This window comes from Pagrus pagrus (assembly GCF_965226575.1).
Source record: "Pagrus pagrus genome assembly, chromosome: 9".
Taxonomy (NCBI): Eukaryota; Metazoa; Chordata; class Actinopteri; order Spariformes; family Sparidae; genus Pagrus; species Pagrus pagrus.
In genome coordinates, this window is record NC_140193.1 from 31883054 (window position 1) to 31904290 (window position 21237).

Below are 21237 nucleotides of genomic sequence, written 5' to 3' on the forward strand. Positions count from 1 at the left end.
ATCAAGCCTCCAACATCGCCTGTTCCGCAAGCTGCTGTCAGAAATGTCTGCTGAGCACCACGACCTGCTTTTGCATAATGACGTCAGGTGGCTGTCCCAAGGTAAAGCACTGGAGCGTTTCTGTGATCTCAGAGAGGAGATTACAACTTTCCTCCACAGCAACAAGCAAAAAAAGGCGGAAGCACACTTGAAACACATACTGGACGACAACTTCATGGCCGATGTCTGCTTTCTGTGTGACATATTCAAACACCTGAATGACTTCAATGTGGGACTACAGGGCAGAGACAAAAATGTCAGACTTGAGCACAGGCAGAATGCTGCATTTTCCGACGCTACGCAAAAGCATCTCATCCCCGGCACATATCACGGATGTGATGACAGATTTCATTGTGAGGTTGAAAGAGAATTTTGCCAGTCGATTGGATGGATTTGCTCTGGCCACAGACGTAATGGGCTTTGCCAGGGACCCTTTCAATGTTGCAACAGCAGGGGAAATATCCACCAGAGCAAAGGAGGTGGTCCCCTCCATAGACGAGGGGAAATTCATACTGGAACTTGTGGACTTGCAGTCGTCCCTAACTATGGCACAAGAGCTTTGTACAAAGGGACCTGTGAAGTTTTGGAGTGATGTCAACAGGCACCAGTTCCCCAACGTTCAAAAAGTAGTCATCCACGTGCTCAGTATGTTTGGATCAACATACACATGAATACACACATGAATCAAGCTTTTCACACATGAACTCAATAAAAAGCAGCGCTCGCTGTTCCCTGGCTGAGGGCACTCTTCACCAATGTCTTCGAATTGCACTGACATCTTTTGAGCCAAAAATTACTGCTCTTGTTCAGAACAAAAAATGTCACTTTTCCCATTGAGAAAGTCAGCAGGGTAATTTGGGATGTGTAACTAAAAAGAGTTTCATAATCACACGTGTGGTGATTTAAAACAAACTGCAGTAGTAGATGTGTGATTTAGTTTCATTTATATGTTTGACAGTTATTTTTTTATTCAGTTAAATGCACTTTGTAATGTGCCAAGTTCAGATTTGCCAGAAACAAATGTTATTTCCACAACTGTGCACATTTCTTTTGCATTTGGACACCTGAGCCTCTAATGCCTTCCCTTCTAACGATTACTATCATCAATCAATGGGGTTAAAAATTCTATCAACCTTTACAGAAAATGTCAAGCTAGCAGCTATATATACCACTTTCCCTGGTTGTACTTTCGTGCAAATGAAAGCATCTGACCGTCACAACGATGCGGCGGCTCACCAGAATTTGTGTGCCAGATTGCCAGTACACCCTTGGATATATGCATTTATTGAAGAAAATCATATGCATCATGAACTATAATTACAGTAATGAGGTTATCCACATCTTTATATTTCATTCTACTTTACATTAAAGGATATTTGAATACTGATACTGATTTCTATGACGACAAACTTGAACATCTTGAAAGACAGAATGCAGTTAGCTATCCAGCAACTCATTGTGCAGTAATTGTAAATGTTATGACGGCAATTCAAATATCTGTATGAAATGTACAGTGATTTTTGAACAGTTATTTGCTGGAATAAAAGGAGTGCACCGAACACAGAAACCCATATGGACACAAGAATGTCAACTCACCATGAGCTACGTTTTAAAAAATGCTTCAAGTTGTAATTTTATGCGCCAATTGCAGCAATAGAGGGTGATATGGGCTGGATTCCAGGATGTGTACAACGAAAATGTGAAATGATTCGACTGTGGAATCGACTAAACAAAATGGCAGAGGATAGAATAAATAAAAAAGTATTTATATGGAGTAAAATACATAGTTCTCCCTGGTCAAAAGAAATTTACTCCATTTTTGAGGAGGTGGATATGGTGTATATTTACAGGAATAACTTGTGTTGTAATGTTAACTCCATTAAAAATAAGCTTCTATTGAAATTTGAAGAGAAATGGTTTGACAATGTTCTATTAAAACCAAAATTAAGGACATTCATGCAGATTAAATCTAACTTTGGACCTGAATTATATGTTACATCACGTTTACAGAGAAGTCAAAGATCTTTAGTTGCACAGTTGAGATTTGGTATTCTTCCTCTGGCCATTGAGGTTGGTCGATTTAAAAATATTCCTGAGGAGAATAGAATATGTGAAATGTGTGAGCTAGATGAAGTAGAAAGTGAGTCTCATTTCCTTTTATATTGTACAAAGTATGATGATTTGAGAGAGGTATTATTTCATGAAATCTGTGGACAAAACCCTGAAATATGTTGGTGCTCTGATGAACAGAAGCTGGAGTGGTTATTTAATTTCAGTGTGTTTAAAACTGCTAGCTTTATTTCTCAAGCCTGGAAAAGAAGACGGATACATTTGTTTAATTAATTGCTGATGATTTCTCTTGAACCTTGGCGTTGTCTTCCCTTTCTTTTTGTTTTCTTAGATAATGGTTTTGAACCCCTGTTTGTTTTCTTATCTCTTTGATGTGTTGATGATGTGCTCTGGATCCGGTTTGTTTTCTTGGTGTCCTATAAGCCCATGTGGGCTGGGCATACAAGTATGCATGACACAATAATAAAAATAAAAGTAAGTAAGTATGTAATTTTATCCAATAACTGTCTAAATGGATAAAATCACTTAGCCAGGTGTATGTGTATGTTAACTGGTGTCTGAAACAGGCAGAAACCATGCAGTACAACATAACCACAAAGAATTAATAATTAGTTTATTTTAAAAGGAAGGAAATGTTTGGCCAATGGACTGAAACCAAAATAAGTGTACACATGTTTAGATCAATAAAACTATGAATCAAGGATGGAAAAGGATAAAAAATATTCAAATTTATCCTCACTGGCAAGTAGTGAGTTATAATGGTGGTTTAAATGGTTTGAACTACAACATGGATACCCGACCCGGACCCATTAGAAAGACTCTGTACCTGTCAGGAACTGATGGGCCAGGCCGGGTTCGGACAAAGCTTTAGAAATGATGCCTAGGTTTGGGCCAGGATTAGTCAGGTCAATTGACAGGAGTAGATACTGACTGGATGTAATTCCAGTTTTGCATGAATATGTGCTTAACCATAGATATAAAATGAAAAAAATATATATATATTTTATATCTATGTGAGTAGAACAATGCCATTTCCTTGTCATCATCAACATACATATCTGGAGTCAGGGTAAACAGACAAGATATAAACCTAACCTACAGTATGTCTTCTGTTTTCTTAGAAAATAGTCAAATGTCATTTTTGGTCAATTTTGACAGCCCTACCACCTCATTTTGAGACTAAGTTTGTAAAGTTTTTGTCATGTTTTCGAGTTCTGGTGTGGATTCTCTCCATGCTTGGTGTGTGGCTTTCTGCCTGTGTGTGTTTCAGATGTGTGTCGGAGGCTGGGTATGCTTCCTGGAGGGCTGGAGCTGCTGCCTCACACACCTGCAGCGAAATTCATCATCACTCCAGCTTAAATACTTTGGTCTACTCTTCATTCTTTGCCAGATTGTTTTCGACTCTACTACATGGTAGATCTAACCTTCGAGCCTCTATTTAGATTGTTGCTTACTTTGCTTACTACTTATTTTTGCTCTTCAACCTAACCCTTTTTTCTCGGCCTCCCCAGTATTGGCGTCATCCGCGAACTCCAGTCTCTCAAGCCACCAAGCCTCCAGCCTATGCACCTCAACCTCAGCCTCCACTCTGAGCCAATCCACCCAAGTCTCACTCGAGCCTCGGGAGAGCCACAGCACAGCCAAAATGCCAGCCACCACACTCCTCAGCGTTCACCTCAAGTAACCCCTCTGCTCTTGGAGCCTCCCTGCAACTCTACCTCTGCCAGCTAACTCAAGACCTGCACTACATTCTGACTTTTTGTTAATAAAACCCTTCCCAGTCTGGTTGTCCTCTCTTGGGTCCTGCAAAGACATTTCCAATAATCACAGGGCAATCTGGCCAAGATATGGACCCAGCAGACCCAGACAACCTTCACCAAGCTCTGAGTTCACAAAGAATACTAGTCGGCTGGCATGACCAGATTCTCCGGTAAGTTATGGGTACCCTCCGCGAACTCGGCACCAACATCAACCAGCTCAGTACCCAGCTTTACCAAATTCATAACCTCCGCCCTCTCCAGCTACCCCGGCATCTGTAAGTGACCAACCTTTTTTCGCTCTGTCTAAAGAGCCCTTTGTTCCTCTATCTGAGCACAAGTGGCTTCTTCAGTTCTAAGTAACTGGAGAGGAGTTGGCAGGCTCCCCTCCAGTAAGTGAGAACTGAAGAAGCCTCTTGGACGAGAGGTGAAACATCTTCAAGAAACTGAAACAAGTCCAGTTGCTTACAATACAGCACCTAGATTCAACATGACCTGGATGTCTGAGAAACTTCATCAACAAGTCTCCTTAGTGTTTGATCAACAACCCTCCAGCTATCCCAGTGATAAGTCACGCATGGCATATATAATTCATCTTTTGAGGGGTAAGGCAGCTCAATGGGGAACAGCATTGTGGGAGAGTAGATCAGCTATCCTTGACTCCTTTTCTACTTTTGTTTGTGAAATACTTAAGGTATTTGACCACCCAGTACAGGGCCCTGAGGCATAATCACCTGTTAGCTTTACGTCAGTCTTCCCAGTCAGCTGCATTATACTCAATAGACTTCTGTATTTTAGCCACAGAGAGTGGGTGAAATGAGCAGGCACTTACAAGGGTATTTATATGGGGGTTAAATGATGATTTGCAGGATGAGCTAGCAACTCGAGATTTATTTGAGTCCCTAGAAGATTTAATCTCTCTAGGTATTCAACTTGACAGTAGACTCAGAGAGAGAAACAGAGAGAGAACAGTTAGGACCAGTAAGTTTGCTTCCCCCTCGCCTCAACCTCCTACCCTCCAACTCTCTGAGCTACATCCCACACCACGGCCCACAGCACACGCCAGAGCTCCCTCTGCTTGTCTTGAATGAACCCACGCAATTGGTCATCTAATCGCCTCCTGTCCAGTTAAACCAAAAGAGCAGGCTCACCAGTGAGGAAGAGCACACTGGTGAGCCAGACCTCCTCCTCTCCTAGCTCTTCTCAGCGAATCTATGTCTCTGCTTCACTCCAGTGGTCACCTGAGTCTCTTCCTTAACATCCTGGTGGACTCCGGGGCAGACAATAGCTTTAAAGGCGCAGCTCTGGTTGAACAAACTAACATTCTTGTGGAGCTCCTGGAGGATCCCAAGACAGTAAATGCACTAGATGGCAAATTACTAGCCACAGTCCTACATTGTACTGTTCCCCTGACTCTGGTGATATCTGGTAATCATCAAGAACAAAGACAGGGGACCACAGTTCTCCTCTCATGTTTGGCAGGCGTTCTGGCAGGCCCTTGGCGCAGCATCCAGTCTGACTTCTGGATACCATCCCCAGTCCAACAGCCAGCCAGAGTGGGCTAATCAGGATTTGGAGACCGCCTGTCACCGTTCCTCCTAGAGTTCCCACCTGCCATGAATGTGCACACAACTACCTAACCTGCTTGGGCACAGGTATGTCTCCATTTATGGCAACGGCTTTCAGCCCCCCCCTTTTCCCCGTCCAGGAGGTAGACATTGCTGGTCCAAGCCCACATCGACCAGTGTCAGGAAGTCTGGTTGATCACCTGAGCTGCTCTCTCTCACTCCTCTGCCTAGAACCAACGCTTGGCGGATCAACATTACTCCCCGGCTACCCTGTACCAGCCTTGACAGAAGGTTTGGCTTTCTTCCCGCGATTTACCCCTCCAAGTTAACTCACATAAGCTGGCTCCCCATAACGGTCCATTTGAAGTCGTGAAAATTATTAACCCATCTGTTGTCCATCTGAAGCTCCCAGCTTCGTTGCCTGTGCACCCTACCTTCCATGTCTCCCAGCTTAAGCCAGTCTCCTCCAGTGATCTCAGACATTTCCAATTGTCACAGTTTTCAGCTTGCCATGTTGTTGCAACTGCATTATTCTGTGTACAATTACACAGCTAAAAAATGTGCATTGATTCAACTGACAAAATGTGAGTTGACTCAGAGTCTTCTTGACTGATGGCAAGAATATTTCACTCAAAACCATAAATGTCAACTTCATGGTGGAGCTAAAGGAAAAGTCAGGGGATCACCAGAGACATTAGGATATATTGTCTTTGAAACATAAACCATCAATGTCAAGATTACGGCCCTCAAATTTGAGGGCACTGAGGTCAGACCCCCAAATGTTAGGGCCAGTCTGTGTCTCTAATTAGACTCATGATTACAATAAAAGCAAAGTAATGTCGAAGTTTTGAATATTCACAGTTAATTCTCATCAGGCTTTACAGCCCAAAAAAGTTGTATTCAGGGCAGCCCTAGAAAACGTCAATGGTAAATTTGAATACAATTTAAATAATATGGTCAATTTGGAAATGGTGCTGACAGCTCATTTTGTGTGGACTTGGTTTCATGCTCTCACTCACTTTGGTCTGTATTTCTCGCTGTTGGGAGGGGGATCTATTCTATTATATATGTTTGCACGTTGAATTACTGCTGTTGATTGAGCCCATCCATTACATGGATTAGCGCCACCGTAATTTAGCCAAAAATAAATAAATAAATAAAAATCTGCCACTGCCAGGACAGTGTTAGCTATGTTCAATTAATAGTGCCAGCTTTTCCTTTGTAAAGCCCTGGGAACCAGCTATAACTTGGGGTTGCTGGCTAGTTAGAGTTAGATTTCTGTGGCTAATACGAGTAGTAGGGCACATTTCATCAATTTTCATTAATTCATCATCTTCCGCAAATGCTGATAAAGTTAGTATATTATCAACTTTCTTTGTTGGGTCTTTTGACATTTTCAATACATAAAACTAATTTACATTTTGCTTTTCATGTGAGTAGTGTGTTTTTGGCCTACATTCAGTCAAATAAAAACGTCATTTAACAAAGAGGCAGAAATAACAGTGATTATGATAACTGTTATTATGACAGATTATTATAATAGTTTGGTTGTAATGTTGTAAACTATTTATGTAAACTAAATCTAAAATGATTGGTGTACTGGGATATTACTGTGCTGTTTATACAATTTAAAAAAAGAAAAAGAAGACAGGTGGCAGATGTGTAAAAAAACAAAACAAAAAAAACAACAACAATTAATGTGCTGGTATGACCAGCTTAGGAAGTTGGTGGCACCGGTAGGCCTGACCTGAATACTTTGACGCTTCTACCACTGCCATGGCAATCTACTAGAGCCCGACCAATAAAGGATTTTTAAGGCCGATACCGATACAAATATTTGGTGATTTAAAAATCAGATATTCCGATATATCGGCCAATTGAAAAAATCCAGAAACGCGTAACAAAACATAAACAGATTTCCGTAACATTAGTAATTTGTAGTTATTTATGAGTCCTCACTGAAATAATGATAATGCAGTTTAAAAAATAAACTTGTTTGTTTTATTGTCACAACAGAACAGAGGAACATCAAAATTACTAGCTAAGTCAGTTACATTCTCGGCTTACACCTAACAGCAGCAAAACTGGACATGGTAGTCACAAATTTTGTCATAGTTAAGAGAACTGATGGGGATGTTCTTTTAATTGTTAATCAAGCAATGTATTTCTCGTGACAACTGCCAACTTACAATGAACACACTTGATCGCAGTCATGGATAACTGGTTCGCTCTGCCTGACTCTGGCTGGATCAGCTGGTTGTCGGGTTTGTGGCGTTCTAAACACGAGTGTTGCCAACAGGGACGTTGTAGAGTGTCCTCTGGTGGACAAACTATGCAACGCCAAGACTAACATGGTTGAAGGGTGTTTCATCCGTTTTTATTTTATTTTTTAAATATTCATTTATTGGCCATTATAAATGCTGATACCGATAGTTTGGAAAATGCCTAATATCGGCCGATAATATCGGCCAGCCGATATATAGGTCGGGCTCTATAAGCTACGTCTAAATACATATTCAAAGGAATTAGACATGGGGTCAGATGCACCAAAAGAGGGACAAAAGAAATTGAGCTGCTCTGTGGCATTTAAGTAGTCTCAAAACACACACATAAAAAATAGTGAAGCTTTGAATATTCATGGGTAATTCCCACTGAAGCTTTGAAGCCCCAAACATGGTAGTCAGGACAGCCCTAAGCACAGGTGCGACCAGTGAGTAAAACTAGTCTGGAGCCATGGGGTAACACGGATGTCTGTACAAAATGGCATAACATTGGACGGATCGACATTACCATTCCGCTGCTGGCGTGACTAAAAAACAAGCTTATGCAATCAGCAAAAATGAATAAAAACAGCTGAAAAACTAGAGCAAAAACCAAAATAATATTTGATATTCAAAATGAGTACGTGGCAAAGTCACACAGTTTTTGTTACAGGGTTTTTATTGGTTTTCGTACATGTGTCATCCAACCATATCTGAAGCCAAAAGACTAGATACCTGTTCTGAATGACTACACTCAAAGGTGTGGTGAAAAACCAGTCGTCATAACCTCCTCCTGGCAGCAACTGTAGTCCTGAAGTCCACCATTATTTTTTTGTCTTTAGTGTGTCTGTAGAGTCTTGATGTGATGAATTGTGGAAAAAAAATAAAAAAAAATAATGGGATAATGGCCACTCTTTCAGCCTGTGGTGTAACTAGGAAACTGAACATGCTTTTTGTCAATGAAATAGAATATAAGATTGGGATGTTTTTGTTAGTTCATCAAGATAAAGACAGTGAAACAGAAGATATATCAACTGTAAAAAAAAACAAAAAAACACAAAAGAACTATTCTCAGGCTCAAATATTACAGTTTATAGACAGAGATACTGTATGTACAGGACGTGCAGATTTACAGAATGCTGTATTAGCTCAACTTATCAAAAACGAACAGTTGTGATATTGTGTATCAGCTGGTATGTAGAAAAAGCTTCTGTTGGAGGAAAAATCCTAAATAACAGAGCTGAACACCAGTTCTGTTCCGATCTTACCAGCAAATAGAAAACAGGGTTGCCAGCTCCAGTCTATTAAAGTAATATTTTGTAATTTTTACCTTAAAATAACAGCTACAAAATCATTTTGTTGGCACAGTGTCTTGTAACAGCCACTCCGCCCCACTCTCCCTTGTTTCTGCACTATGTAACTTCAGTGAGAGTGTAGGATCACAGCGTTACATACATGTTTACTTCAAGATCCAAGTTTTCAAGACAATGGACCCTATTTACACAGTCTATAGCACAACTTGAAACTAAAGTACAGTGCGTTAGTGTGTTTAGGGCGTGTCCAAGTCCATTTTGCTAGTTTAACGATGGATAATCCGGGTGACAAGTGTGGTTCACACCAAGAGGTGGTATTTAGACTCTGTATTAGTCATGGGTGTGTTTTGGGCAGAACATAAATCAAACCAATCCGAGTGTCGTCTCCCATTCCCTTTAAGAGCTAGGTGCGCCAGGGCCTGGCACATCTTGAACAGTAGCACTCGCCTTCGCTGAGGGAAAAGGATGTGATCCTCAGGTGCTGGTCCCTCTGCCCCGCCATTACACAATCATCTGTCCCAATAACAGCTCTGTTTGATTGCATATGAAAAAATCAACTGATATTTAATCGAGGAGTAGGAGTGCTGCTGCGTCCCTCTGTGTGTGCGCGATTCTCAGTCCGTGAATCAGGCAGGATGGGTAAAGTATCATCCTGATCAATAACTGGTGGGATGAGAGAGGAGAAATACGTCCTTAATGAGGAAAATAGTAATGACATTACCTGCAGTGATCCTCCAGTGGAAACTATAAGGGTGTCTCTACATTAACATGCACATTTGCGCACGAGAAACCGCTGATAAACTTCATTGATTATTTAAAACTCCTGATTCCTTCCCTTTTTTTTGTAGTTTATAACTACAACTTTTATGTTGGTGAAGGTTCTCAGTCATCCAGGTCATGGTAATTCTAAGTGCTGTATCGTAGGCAACTGGACTTGTTTCAGTTTCTTGAAGATGTTTCACCTCTCATCCAAGAGGCTTCTTCAGTTCCAACTGACTGGAGGGGAGTTTGCAGGCTTTTAACCTCTGTGTGGGAGTGTCCTTACAGAGTCATTAGGGCCACTTGTGGGTCGTTGACCCAACCAGCCAACCGGCCCTCCAGTTAGTTAGTTTACCAAAGAAGCCTCTTGGATGAGAGGTGAAACGTCTTCAAGAAAGTGAAACAAGTCCAGTTGCCTATGATACAGCACTTAGAACTACAGCTTTTAGTTTTGTTGGTTAAATGAGCCACGATAATTGTTACAGTGACATGAGTATGTTTTCATGGGAATGTTTAAAATAACTGAATGCAGCCTCCTCAATCATAAAATCAGAGTGTATGAACGGCGTGAACCTGCCTGTGTAGGTGCATCTAATGTGTCCTTTAAATAGCAGGAAACAGACTGCACTTCTGACTTTTGACCAGCTTTTTGTTGGTCTATGGCTCTAGTTCATTGTTGTTGCGGTTTTGCGCACCTCCTCCACCTCCAGATCACTGCCCGGTATTCGCAGATTCACCAGCTTCATCGTTTCATCAGCCTTTCTGTCTCAGAAGAGTCATCAACCACCGCCACCACCACCAGTAGCTGGTAGGGCTTCACAAAAAAATCGCAAAATAATCGAAATCGCAATATGACCATGTGCAATATCCAAATCACAAGAACTGCAATTATTTTATAAAGGTAAAATATGTCACAAAACAGTGTTTTAATGAAATTTTGTAGTGCTGCAGAGATGCTCTGGCCTACAAAGCCTGTTCTCCAGATGTAACAAAACATGTTTGTTTGGCAGAGACCGGGAGAAATGCCACATCATCATGATTTTACTAGTTTTTCAATGACATTGAAAATGGTAATGTAAAATGTAATCATCGATATTAATCATGAATTACATCTCAGTATCTGTCAAAAATAACCGCAATATCACTTTTTCACCATTTAGTGCAGCCCTGGTGTCTGGATTCTTCTGGGGGGATTCTTCTTGCTGCTGCCGAATAATCAATATTCACTGAATTTACTTTACTTTTTAACCTCAAACATACACTAAGTTTTATCATGCAAGCACCATGGCTGAATGGATGGTCTACCGCTTTGGTCCAGATTTAAATATCTAAACTGCTATTGGATGGATAGCAAAGCAATTTTGTACAGACCATTATGATCCCCAGAGGGTGAATCACATTCAGTGATCCCCTGACTTCACAATAGTGATAGATATAACGATAACGAGTGAGCATTCACACTGATGAATGATAACTTTCTGAAACAGTGACACCAAGAACAAGCTGCTCGCTCAAGCTATGGTTGCTTATGAAAAAAGATATTGATGACCTGTTACTGCTGTACATTATGCAGAGAAACAAATAAACAGTCAGAGAAACCCAGAAGTATACGGTTTTACCTAATTCTTCAGAGATGAGAGGGATTAACATCAATTATAATTGTGATCGTCAAAGAGGACGTCAGTAAAGACAAAAGAAACTTCAGAAACCCCATCCATGCCAAAGACCGTTTGGCAGTGTGTCTCAGCTAAAATTACTTTTTGTAATGTGTTATTTGAAGCCTAATATTACGTTATATAAGCATTTAATAAGTTGTATAAATAACCAAGACTAGTTATTAGGGTGGACCATCTTAAACGTGTTTCATGAATGCCATCAATAAGCTTACATAAAAAGCACTCCTGCAACATTATTTTGTAGAAAAATGTCCCCTTATTTCGAGAGCTTAACATGTTACAATCCCTGGAAATGTATGTAAAATTATCAAAAAACGCATCACTCATCTGGGAGCTGGTGTGTAAATGGCTTAGGAGAGAGGGGATGGAAGAGGGAGTGGGTATCCTGTCTATGAAATCACTCATTGGCTGTTGTACACCACAGGGTGGGCATATATGTTCCTGATGGTCAAATGAGGTTTTAATCAATAGTTCAAAGGTCAGCAGCTAGCTTACTTAACTCGGTATTGCAATTTAATGGCATTTCTGTTTACAAAATTGCCGTTTTTTGAGTGATAAAAGCATGAAAAAGCATTCGCGATCGCAGTTTGTTTTGCTATTTTTCAACATTTATCCACGGAAATCTGTGTTTTGGACTAAATATTTTACTGAATTGGCTCTTCTGACATTTGGGAATAAGAGAAGATAGCTCTATATTGATACACTACTGAAACACCCTGATGCTCCATCAGTGAGTTAAACGCATGTTTGTCAGCTAGTTTGTTTGTTTGTTGATTATATCTGCCTGATGTAGTTTTATCTTGAAATGGTTTGCATGAACCAAATCACAAGAATTTAAGCTTTCTAACGATGTATGTTATGACTATACACTTGAGGTGTTAGCCTATTTGCTTAACTGTGTTTGTATTGTTTGGTGAACAACTGCATAGTAACAGTTAACAGTTGTGTTGCCTATACAACATCAGCAGTTTCAGGTCTGAAGGGAACCTTGAAATCACTGAATTGCAAGAGAAAACCCAGTGGACACACATTCCTTGCATTGTAAAACTGTGTGTGCATAAGCCTATGGTGAATAGCCTACATAGGGCTCGACTTTCAATGTTTAAAAATGATATAAATGAGATAAAAGTGATGAAATTAAAAAAACTTTTATTACTCTGTAGTTAAGAGGCAGGGTTGTGAGTAGAAGCTACATTGATTGTGTTTGGTCTTTATTTTTGTCTTGTCTTAGTTGGAAGCAGCTGTGAAAAGACCTGAGCGAGATGGAGGAGGAAACTGGGCATGATAACGGATAAAGGAGGTGTGAAGAAGTGTGAAGGTATGATATTGACACAGTGATATATTGTTAGCTGTGATCTACACTGATCGAAAGGTTGAAGCTTTTCCCGTAATACTAAATTGATTACTCTGCATACATTAAGTTTGATTTTAAAAATAGAACTGTGAATCATTTAAAAATGTAAACTTTGATTCCAGTTTGCTTATTTATTTGTGACATGGGGTAATCTTTGACACTTGATGCTCCCCTTGTGAATGCCACTATGCAGTTGGCTTGTAACTTGGATGGCACCGTCTGAACCTTTTATGTTTACTGATGCACTTGGTTATTTTTGTTGATCTGAATATTTTACCAGCTAAACTGTCAAATGCCATTTCGAAAAATAAATGGCTGCAGGCAGAAAGCTAATCTACCGAGTGTTAATGAGGGCTTTATTTCTGTACACCCAAAAAACCAGTATCAATGGTAGTAGTGTTATTTTTTATATTACATTTTATATTACTGGATTAAGATGATTGTGACCTGGTGTTGGACGTAACAAGGTCAAGTTTTGCCTTAAACACCACAGCACAAATCACAACACTACAGAATAGCTGAGGTTTGCTAAACTGTCTGCTCATCTAAATCAGGGCTTAAAACATTACCGTACATCGTGGCCTTCAAATAATTAGATATATCTTCTTTACTTCTTTTTAGTCCGTCACTTTTTTATTTAGCTTTTTGTTTTATTGTCTTTAAAATGCATTTTCTTAATGTCTTATTTTTACTGCATTTCTATGTCTCTGAAAAGCACTTTGAATTGCCTTGTGTCTGGGTGGTTCTCTGCTATATAAGAAACTCGTTTTGCCTCGCCTTAAAACTGTCACACAATACAATTTAAGTTGGATAAACCAATTTGTGTATGAAATTTAAAACTGCAAAGGATACACATTAGAGCTGCAGCAACTGGTCCATTAATTGATAGGTCGATTGACTGATTAAAAAAAATAAGAAAATGAATCATCAACTATTTAACAAATGATTAGTCTGTCTGTCTGTCTGTCTGTCTGTCTAGTAATTAAATATTTTAAGGTTTTAGACAGTTGGTCAGACAGAGGGAGACCTTTAATAATATCACCTTTGGCATCCGGAGATGCCTTTTTCTCTTTTTTCTGTTTTAATGAGTTAATGATAAATTAGGTAAATCATTAGCAGATTGATCTTTAATGAACACAATGGTTAGTTACAGCCCTAATACATATAGGCTATATTATAACATATTGTAGTCTTGGTACTTAACCCAACAGTATTGTCTTAGCGCTACAATGAACCAAATTGGATTAATTTTGACCAATGATATTTAGTGTTTGGTGAAATGATACAGATTTTGGCAACAATTCCTGGGAAATACCAAGATCTCAATTCCCAGTATTCGACAGTCACATGGCTAGTGAGGTTCACTTAAGGTAAATATGTCTGTGAAGATACTAATACTAATACTAGTTTGTATTTTCAACAGTCTTCCTGTAACAAATTTTATGAATGCTGGTGTGACTTTAATGTTCGGCTTCCTCCAGTAACCAACCAGGGCAGTGATTTGTAGACCTTCTTGGATCAGGGCTACAGTCAAACCAGAAACTAACAGTGGGCTGTAACTCTGGCCAGCTCTTCAAAATATGGCTGCTTCCTCACTGACTGCTGTTGCAGTAGCCAATTTCTTCCTTTTCTAAGTAAACTTAATCAGAATGATGGTTTCCACAAAAAATGTTACCATGATCTCTAAGTGAATGGATGGTTTATGGTTTCCTGCCGTTCAGTCTGAAGGGATCAGACAAGATCGAGCTCTGCTCCATTAACAAACTGTTTCATTCCCCGTGTAGATAATAAACAAGAAGAGAATAAGGGTACCACAATAAGTGCTACTGAATAGGTAATAAGGCCCTTCTTAGTCGTTAAAAGATATTTATTAACATTATTATGTATCAGTTAGGCTACATAAGTATTGATTAAATAGCACCATATATGTAAGATTAATTTACAAGACAATTAAGCAGTTATAAGAAAGTTGTTAACTGTTCAAAGACTGCTTAAGAACGGTAATAAAAGCCTTATGCATTTTGTATAATTGTTTATATACCATTCCAAACACATTTATTGAGTTTAGCTAAATCAGAACTCAGACTACAGGAATTTCGGGCCAATTTAATACTGATTTGCCCCTCCTGACAATCGAAGGAGAAATCTTGGTCGGCCCAAATGTTCAACCCAGATTGTCTTGTAATGTGAGGGGTCTACAGAGCCAATCTTAAGCCTCCTAGCATCCTTATGTTACTTAGCATACTACTGTCGACATAAAAAAATCTCACTTTCCATTCTCGCTTAAGAATAAACAACTTTTTTTTGCATCTCCCCAAACATTTTCTCTACCAGACTCTTTTCTTCTGCTTTTGTTTTTCTCAGTGCAAAATATTAAAGTTACTACAGCAACTTGTTGTGCCGGTCTCCATTTGTGTACATTATTTTCAAATCTTACTGTACTGTGAGAGAAGAACACCTGTGAGCATTCTCCTTATGTGTGTGATGCAACCTGATTTCAAAATCAGTTTTTCAGGATTTTATGACTCCTTTAGTCTGAGCCCAGCCTAACTTACTCATTTTGTTGTTGTTAAAGGGGAACTACCATTTTTTACAACCTGGACCTTATTTCTAGCATAAAATATGATCATTTACTCACCCAGATAACTTTGGTGTCATTAGGCGTCGTTCGGACGAAATTAGATCCAGTGGAGCGCCGATATATCCATATAATGCGAGTGATCCGGGCACCGAAGCGCAGCCTCTATGAGCATTATCTGCCACGAAACTAGTTCATTTCACCAATATTTTGTCATGATACGCTAGTGCTATTCCCCTCTGAGTCTGCCTGTTGCCTGTTATCAACATCTGGGTTCTGTAGGTTGACCTACTACCTCTGACCTGGAAGATGTCATCTCTGAGCTGCGCGCACACGCGACAGCCGGCTTGTTTACCTGTACCTGCTACTGCTAGTTTGACCCCGGATGTTGATAACAGACAAGCCCGGACTGGAATAGCACTAGCGTATCATGACAAAATACTGGTGAAATGAACTAGTTTCGTGGCAGATAATGCGCATAGAGACTGCGCTTCGGTGCCCGGATCACTCGCATTATATGGATATATCGGCGCTACACTGGATCTAATTTCGTCCGAACGACTTCAAACGACACCAAAGTTATCTGGGTGAGTAAATGATCATATTTTATGCTAGAAATAAGGTCCAGGTTGTAAAAAAAAGGTAGTTCCCCTTTAACTTTTACGAAGTATTTTTGTTCCTTAAGTAAGATTAACACATACTTTATCATACATTTACTAGGAGCTAAGGTTAGCACTTAACCATGCTTTTTTGTAGCTAAAATGCCTGTTAGGATTAATTGATTCTATAACAGAAATGTTAATAAGCATCTTACAATGACCTATATAAGGGCCTTATTACCCATTATCTCACACTTACAATAAGAAGCTTAATATAAATCATTACCATTTGTTTTTGTAATAGTCCAGGCTTTGAGATATCTCTAAGAATTCTGCCTCAACTCTGATAAAATGGATTTGTGGTGCTTGCAGCACTGAAATGTCACATTTGAACATTTATATTTAAAGAGTAACTGCACCCAGTTTCATGATCCTGATTGGGCTATCAACTCATGGTGACACTTTCCACACCCTGTGCAGCAGAGATGTATTGTTGCACCATAAAACAATATGACATCACAGCTTGGTATGGTTAAAACCACAACTGACGAAGCCTTACCATTTTAGGTGTTTTAGGTTTTAGGTCTTGTTGTAGATATGACCACACCCACCTGTGATGTAGCATGGTAATAAAGTACAACTCTGCATCACTGCTAGACAGGGTGTGGAAAAACTTACCCATGACCTGGCAGTGCAAGAAGGATTATTAGACTGGCTGTATTATTAAGCTACAGGCACATTAGCTTTCTGCTCAGCTTAACTGCCCCATGCTCAGCCCCAAAATGAATGCAATGTTACAGTTCTGATATCGATAATCAATAAAAAGAATAATAATATTGGCAATCAGAAACTGTAAACATTGCTGTCTGATGTCTTTGAAACAAGATGATGGCATGCCTCAGTTTATGGTGATATAAAAAACAGAAAAACAGCAAACCCTCACTTTTGAGAAGCTGAAATCAAAGAATGTTTGGAGTTTTTAGTAGTAATAGTAATACTAGTTGCAGATTTATTTTCTGTTGATAAACTTATTCATTAAAAGATTATATATATATTTAAAAAAAATGGATTGCATTTTCATTTTGCAGATCTGATGCTTCAAATGATGCCTGTAAGTGACACTGGCGCAGGAGGAACTTAAAATCATTTTATTAGTCTATTACATTATTTGACATTTTTGCCTTGAAAATGATTAACACAATTGATAAAGCAACTAGCCTACTACAGTTTCTGTGAATGAATTGACTTAAATGTGTTATATTTGTTTACTATCTACTCATTTTGTCTCGTGTTTATTTTCTTATTGCCTGTCTATGTCTTATGCAAAGCACTTTAAACTGCCTTATTGGCAGATAAATACCAACAAGCCTAACAAACGTATGAAATAGGCTGTAAACCTCAGACTGTGCACAGGAGGAAAAATGGTCGAGGGAAAAATAAATCACAACAGAAAATGATCTGGAATGCTGAAGTAAGACCAACCTGAATAATTAGCTTGAGCTGAATTTTATACAACGTTGTCTGTGCACGAGTTGGTCAGTCATTTCAATTAATTAGGCTTAGTTAAAGTCCATTAAATAATTAATTAGCGGGGTAATTAGCGAACACACTGACAGTAACTCACCCAGCAGTCCTTCGAACTGCTCGATGGCCAGCACTGCGTTGTCCTGCGTGCTGTGGTGGAGGTGGTTCGGCATCTTGGTCATGTTCCACGGCATGGACCGGCACAGAGGGATCCGCACCGACTCACAGGACGCCGCCCGGACAACAGCCGGCCACAGCGCACAGGACACGGCCAGCAGAGACACGGAGAGTCCCGGGGAGAGCATGTCGGTCGGTTCAGAGAGAGGACACTGAAGTCACGGCAGCGCTGTTGGTGAAGTCTCGGTCATTCACATTAAGTGAAATCCAAATAATGACGTGATTTTGCTGCTGATTTGTGCTCTTCTTCTTCTACTGCGGCTGCTGTCCCGTCTGCGGGCAGCTCGAGGAAGCGGGAGGGGTCAGCTGCTTTCTTATTCAGACTTCCACCTCCTCCTCTTCCTATATCCCTCCATCTCTACAACTCCCCTCCTCTGCATTTCTCATCTAACCTCTTTCCTCTCCTCCTCCTCCTCCTCCTCCTCCTCCTCTTTTTTGCTTTCCCTTCGGCTCTCTTTTTTTCTCTCCCCTCCCTCATCTCTTCGCCTCTTCTCTTATCCTCCATGCTAAAAGTTAGATTCCTTTTAGATGAAAAGTCAATACCAGTAAAGCCGTTAAGAGTTCATAGATGTGTGTCATTACATTTCATGAAATCAGCGGGTTTGTTCTCACATAATTTTTGAAGTAGGCTACCAACAGAACAATAGAGACAATTACACGTAAGTCATTGCACTCAAAATGATACAAAGTAGCCCACTTTTAGTTAAACGTAGTGAATGTATACAAAGTCAAAATCCAGTTCCTGTAGTAGCCACAGACTATATAGGCCATGTTTCTATTTGACATGTATTAATACTGAGGTATCTATGTGTATGCAGCATTTTACAGCTGCTCAAGGTGGAGCTAACTTTTGGCTTCTAACTTAAAGCCACAGTTAGCTAGTGGAACTTAAAGGTAATAAATGCCAACTTGAGCACCTATAGTGGTCGCAGTTCAGCACCAGCATGTTAGACCAAAACAAACCAAGGTGTCGGCCACACGTGCAGTCTCCCTTCGCTCCCAACGCACCCACCCTCTCCACCTCCACCATTCTCAGCAGCACAGAGGAAAGAATAAAGTTACCCTTTTGTGGAAGTGAAAATGTTAGTACATTAGGCAAGTGAGAGGATGTAAGTCTTGGCTATTATTTGCTTCAGTAACTAGCAGGGTTAGGAATAAGAGGTGGGTGCTGACAGGCAGAGAGTAAAGGCACATTGAGCCTGTGTGTTGACTTACTGTATGCCACTTTTGGGGACAAACACCAGAGTCACAACCGCATTTGCATTAAAATACTTCGAAGCCCAAGTCCACAGTTCCCCCATGGGCTACTTTTGAAGTGTAGAAGGTCAGTCTGACCAATTTTCATGCAAATGTGTACTTGACTCTGGTGTTTGTCCCCAAAAGTGACATAAGTCAGAACACACACACAACCCGTCTTGCTGTGTCTGTAAATGAGGTGGTCCAGCAGTTCCAAAGAGAGGGGGCTAACATGCACTAACATGCACTTCCAAAGCAATAAACAGAGATGCTCGATAATAATAATAATAATAATAATAATAATAATAACACATAGAGAAGGAGTAGGACTCCACTATATCATTACATCACAAATAGTTTTTTTCCTAGTCAGTTAGTTGAATCCAGTGGTTTCCAACTCGGAGGTTGAGACCCTCCAAAGGGGGAACAGTAGAGAGCAGTAGTAGAGAACACAAAGTTCTGATACGCAAATCTGTTTTCAGCTTTTAGACTTTTCATGAATATTTGCTTTTTTGTGAAATATTCGATCATTTGACCCCTTTGGATTTTAGAGCGAAAATGTCTAACCACTAGCTTATTCTTTAACAGTGTGTTTATTTTGTACACATAACAAACACATAACATGTGTAACATGTAACATAACATGTGTTTTTTGTGTGAAATTTGAATCTGTAAAGTAACCAGTAACTATACTTGTCAGTACAATCTTAACTCTGAAATGTAGTGAGCAGAAGCAGTAATATAAAATGGAAATACTTCAACTTCTATAAGTCTTCAAACCAGTTTTCTGGTGGTGGGATAGAGAATTTCACCTGGATAAACTAGCATGAGATCACAGAACACATTTTTGAAGACAATAGAATGCTCAAAGTATAAAAACTTATTTGATGACTGATTTATAATAGCTTTGTGGCACAGCCTCTGACTGTATTTTGGCCAGAAATATAATTGCTAGCTTTTCAAATAGCAAATGACTTAAATTCCAACACATAGAACCAAAAGATTCAACTTTCTCACCTCATATAGTTACCAGCTAGCCAGTTATTTCAACTAATCTGATGGTAATCCTGCAATAACAGTTACAAGATTTATAGATAATAATGAAAAATAAAAGCTTACAGCTAGAGCTCCCTCTGCCTTGGTATCCTTCATTCTTTTTTGTTTCTTTCATTTGTTCCTTCTTTTCCTCTTAATTACATCCCCCTATTTTTGGCACATTTTCCATCTTTCCTCTTTCCTGTCATGTTTCCCCTCTTCCTACCTGATATATTCTCTTTAATCAAGGCTTTGTGTGGTGACAGTGTTTAACCGACCTTAACTCAGCTGCCCGGCATTCGGGCATCAATGACTAGTTAACGTGAGTTATCTGAGTGCATGCTATGTGTCAATCTGCCTGGGTTCAAGGTAGCAGTGAAAATGTGGTATGGAATTTCATTGATTTGGGAATTTTCCTAGATTTTTTTTTTTTTTAACAAAAAATTGTATTGGTATTTTAGTTTAAACAACAGAGACATGACAGAGACAAGGTTAGTGTTCCCAACTGAAGGATAAGAAATAGGGTGGATTTGTCTCTCTTTGAGTTTTTTGTGCTGACAAAAGGGACAATCATACAAAAAACCCATTTAACATTATACATAACAGAGAATACATAATAAACATTATGTTCCAACAATGTATAAGAGCTGAAGATTTGTTTAGTTACTCAGTGCAGGACCCAGAGGATTATTTTCCATATATTATAAGAAATGTCCCCATATTTCTTGAAAGATCTCAGGTTTATCTTTGATAGCACAAGTCAGTTTCTCCTAAGCAAGGCAATTAGATAGATCCCGTATACACTGAATAACATTCAGTTTGTCTGGGTTTTTCCAAAAGAGAGCAATTGTGTGTTTAGCTTGGAGAAGACAGTATGTTATCATTTTCATCTTGGTCTCATTAATTTTCAATCCCTAGGGGAACAGTCCTAGGCTGTAAATCTGTGGACTTACTGGTAGTAGCCTTTCAGAAACAATTTGCGATAATATATCAAGTACATCTTTCCAAAAGTCCATGATTCTCGAGCACTGTGCCTTTTTCCGCATTACATTTTATACAGTAGTCTGGGACATTGGGGTTGAAACAGTGGAGTAGAGACGGGGTAATATAGGTAGGCATAATAACTTGCACTGTTTCCCCCCTCATTTTTCTCTCACCTGCTCCTTCCCTGTATGTCTGTCTGTGTGTGTGTGTGTGTGTGTCTGTGTCCATGGGTGTGGATGTACAGAACATCCCTTGGCTCAGCAGAAAGAGTGGCCCTTACGTGTGATGGTTGGACATCGAGAGCCAC

At 39.7% G+C, this 21237-nt stretch overlaps 1 protein-coding gene across 1 annotated transcript in view; it reads right to left on the reverse strand.

Moving 5' to 3' along the window:
- frzb (frizzled related protein) overlaps positions 1 to 18020 on the reverse strand; it is a 53848-nt gene extending 35828 nt beyond the window's left edge. Inside the window, exon 1 of the mRNA XM_084362044.1 lies at positions 17599 to 18020. Coding sequence (XP_084218170.1) covers positions 17599 to 17803 — 205 coding nt within the window. The 5' untranslated portion in view covers positions 17804 to 18020. The remainder of the gene's footprint in view (positions 1 to 17598) is intronic.
- Positions 18021 to 21237: the final 3217 nt, after the last annotated feature.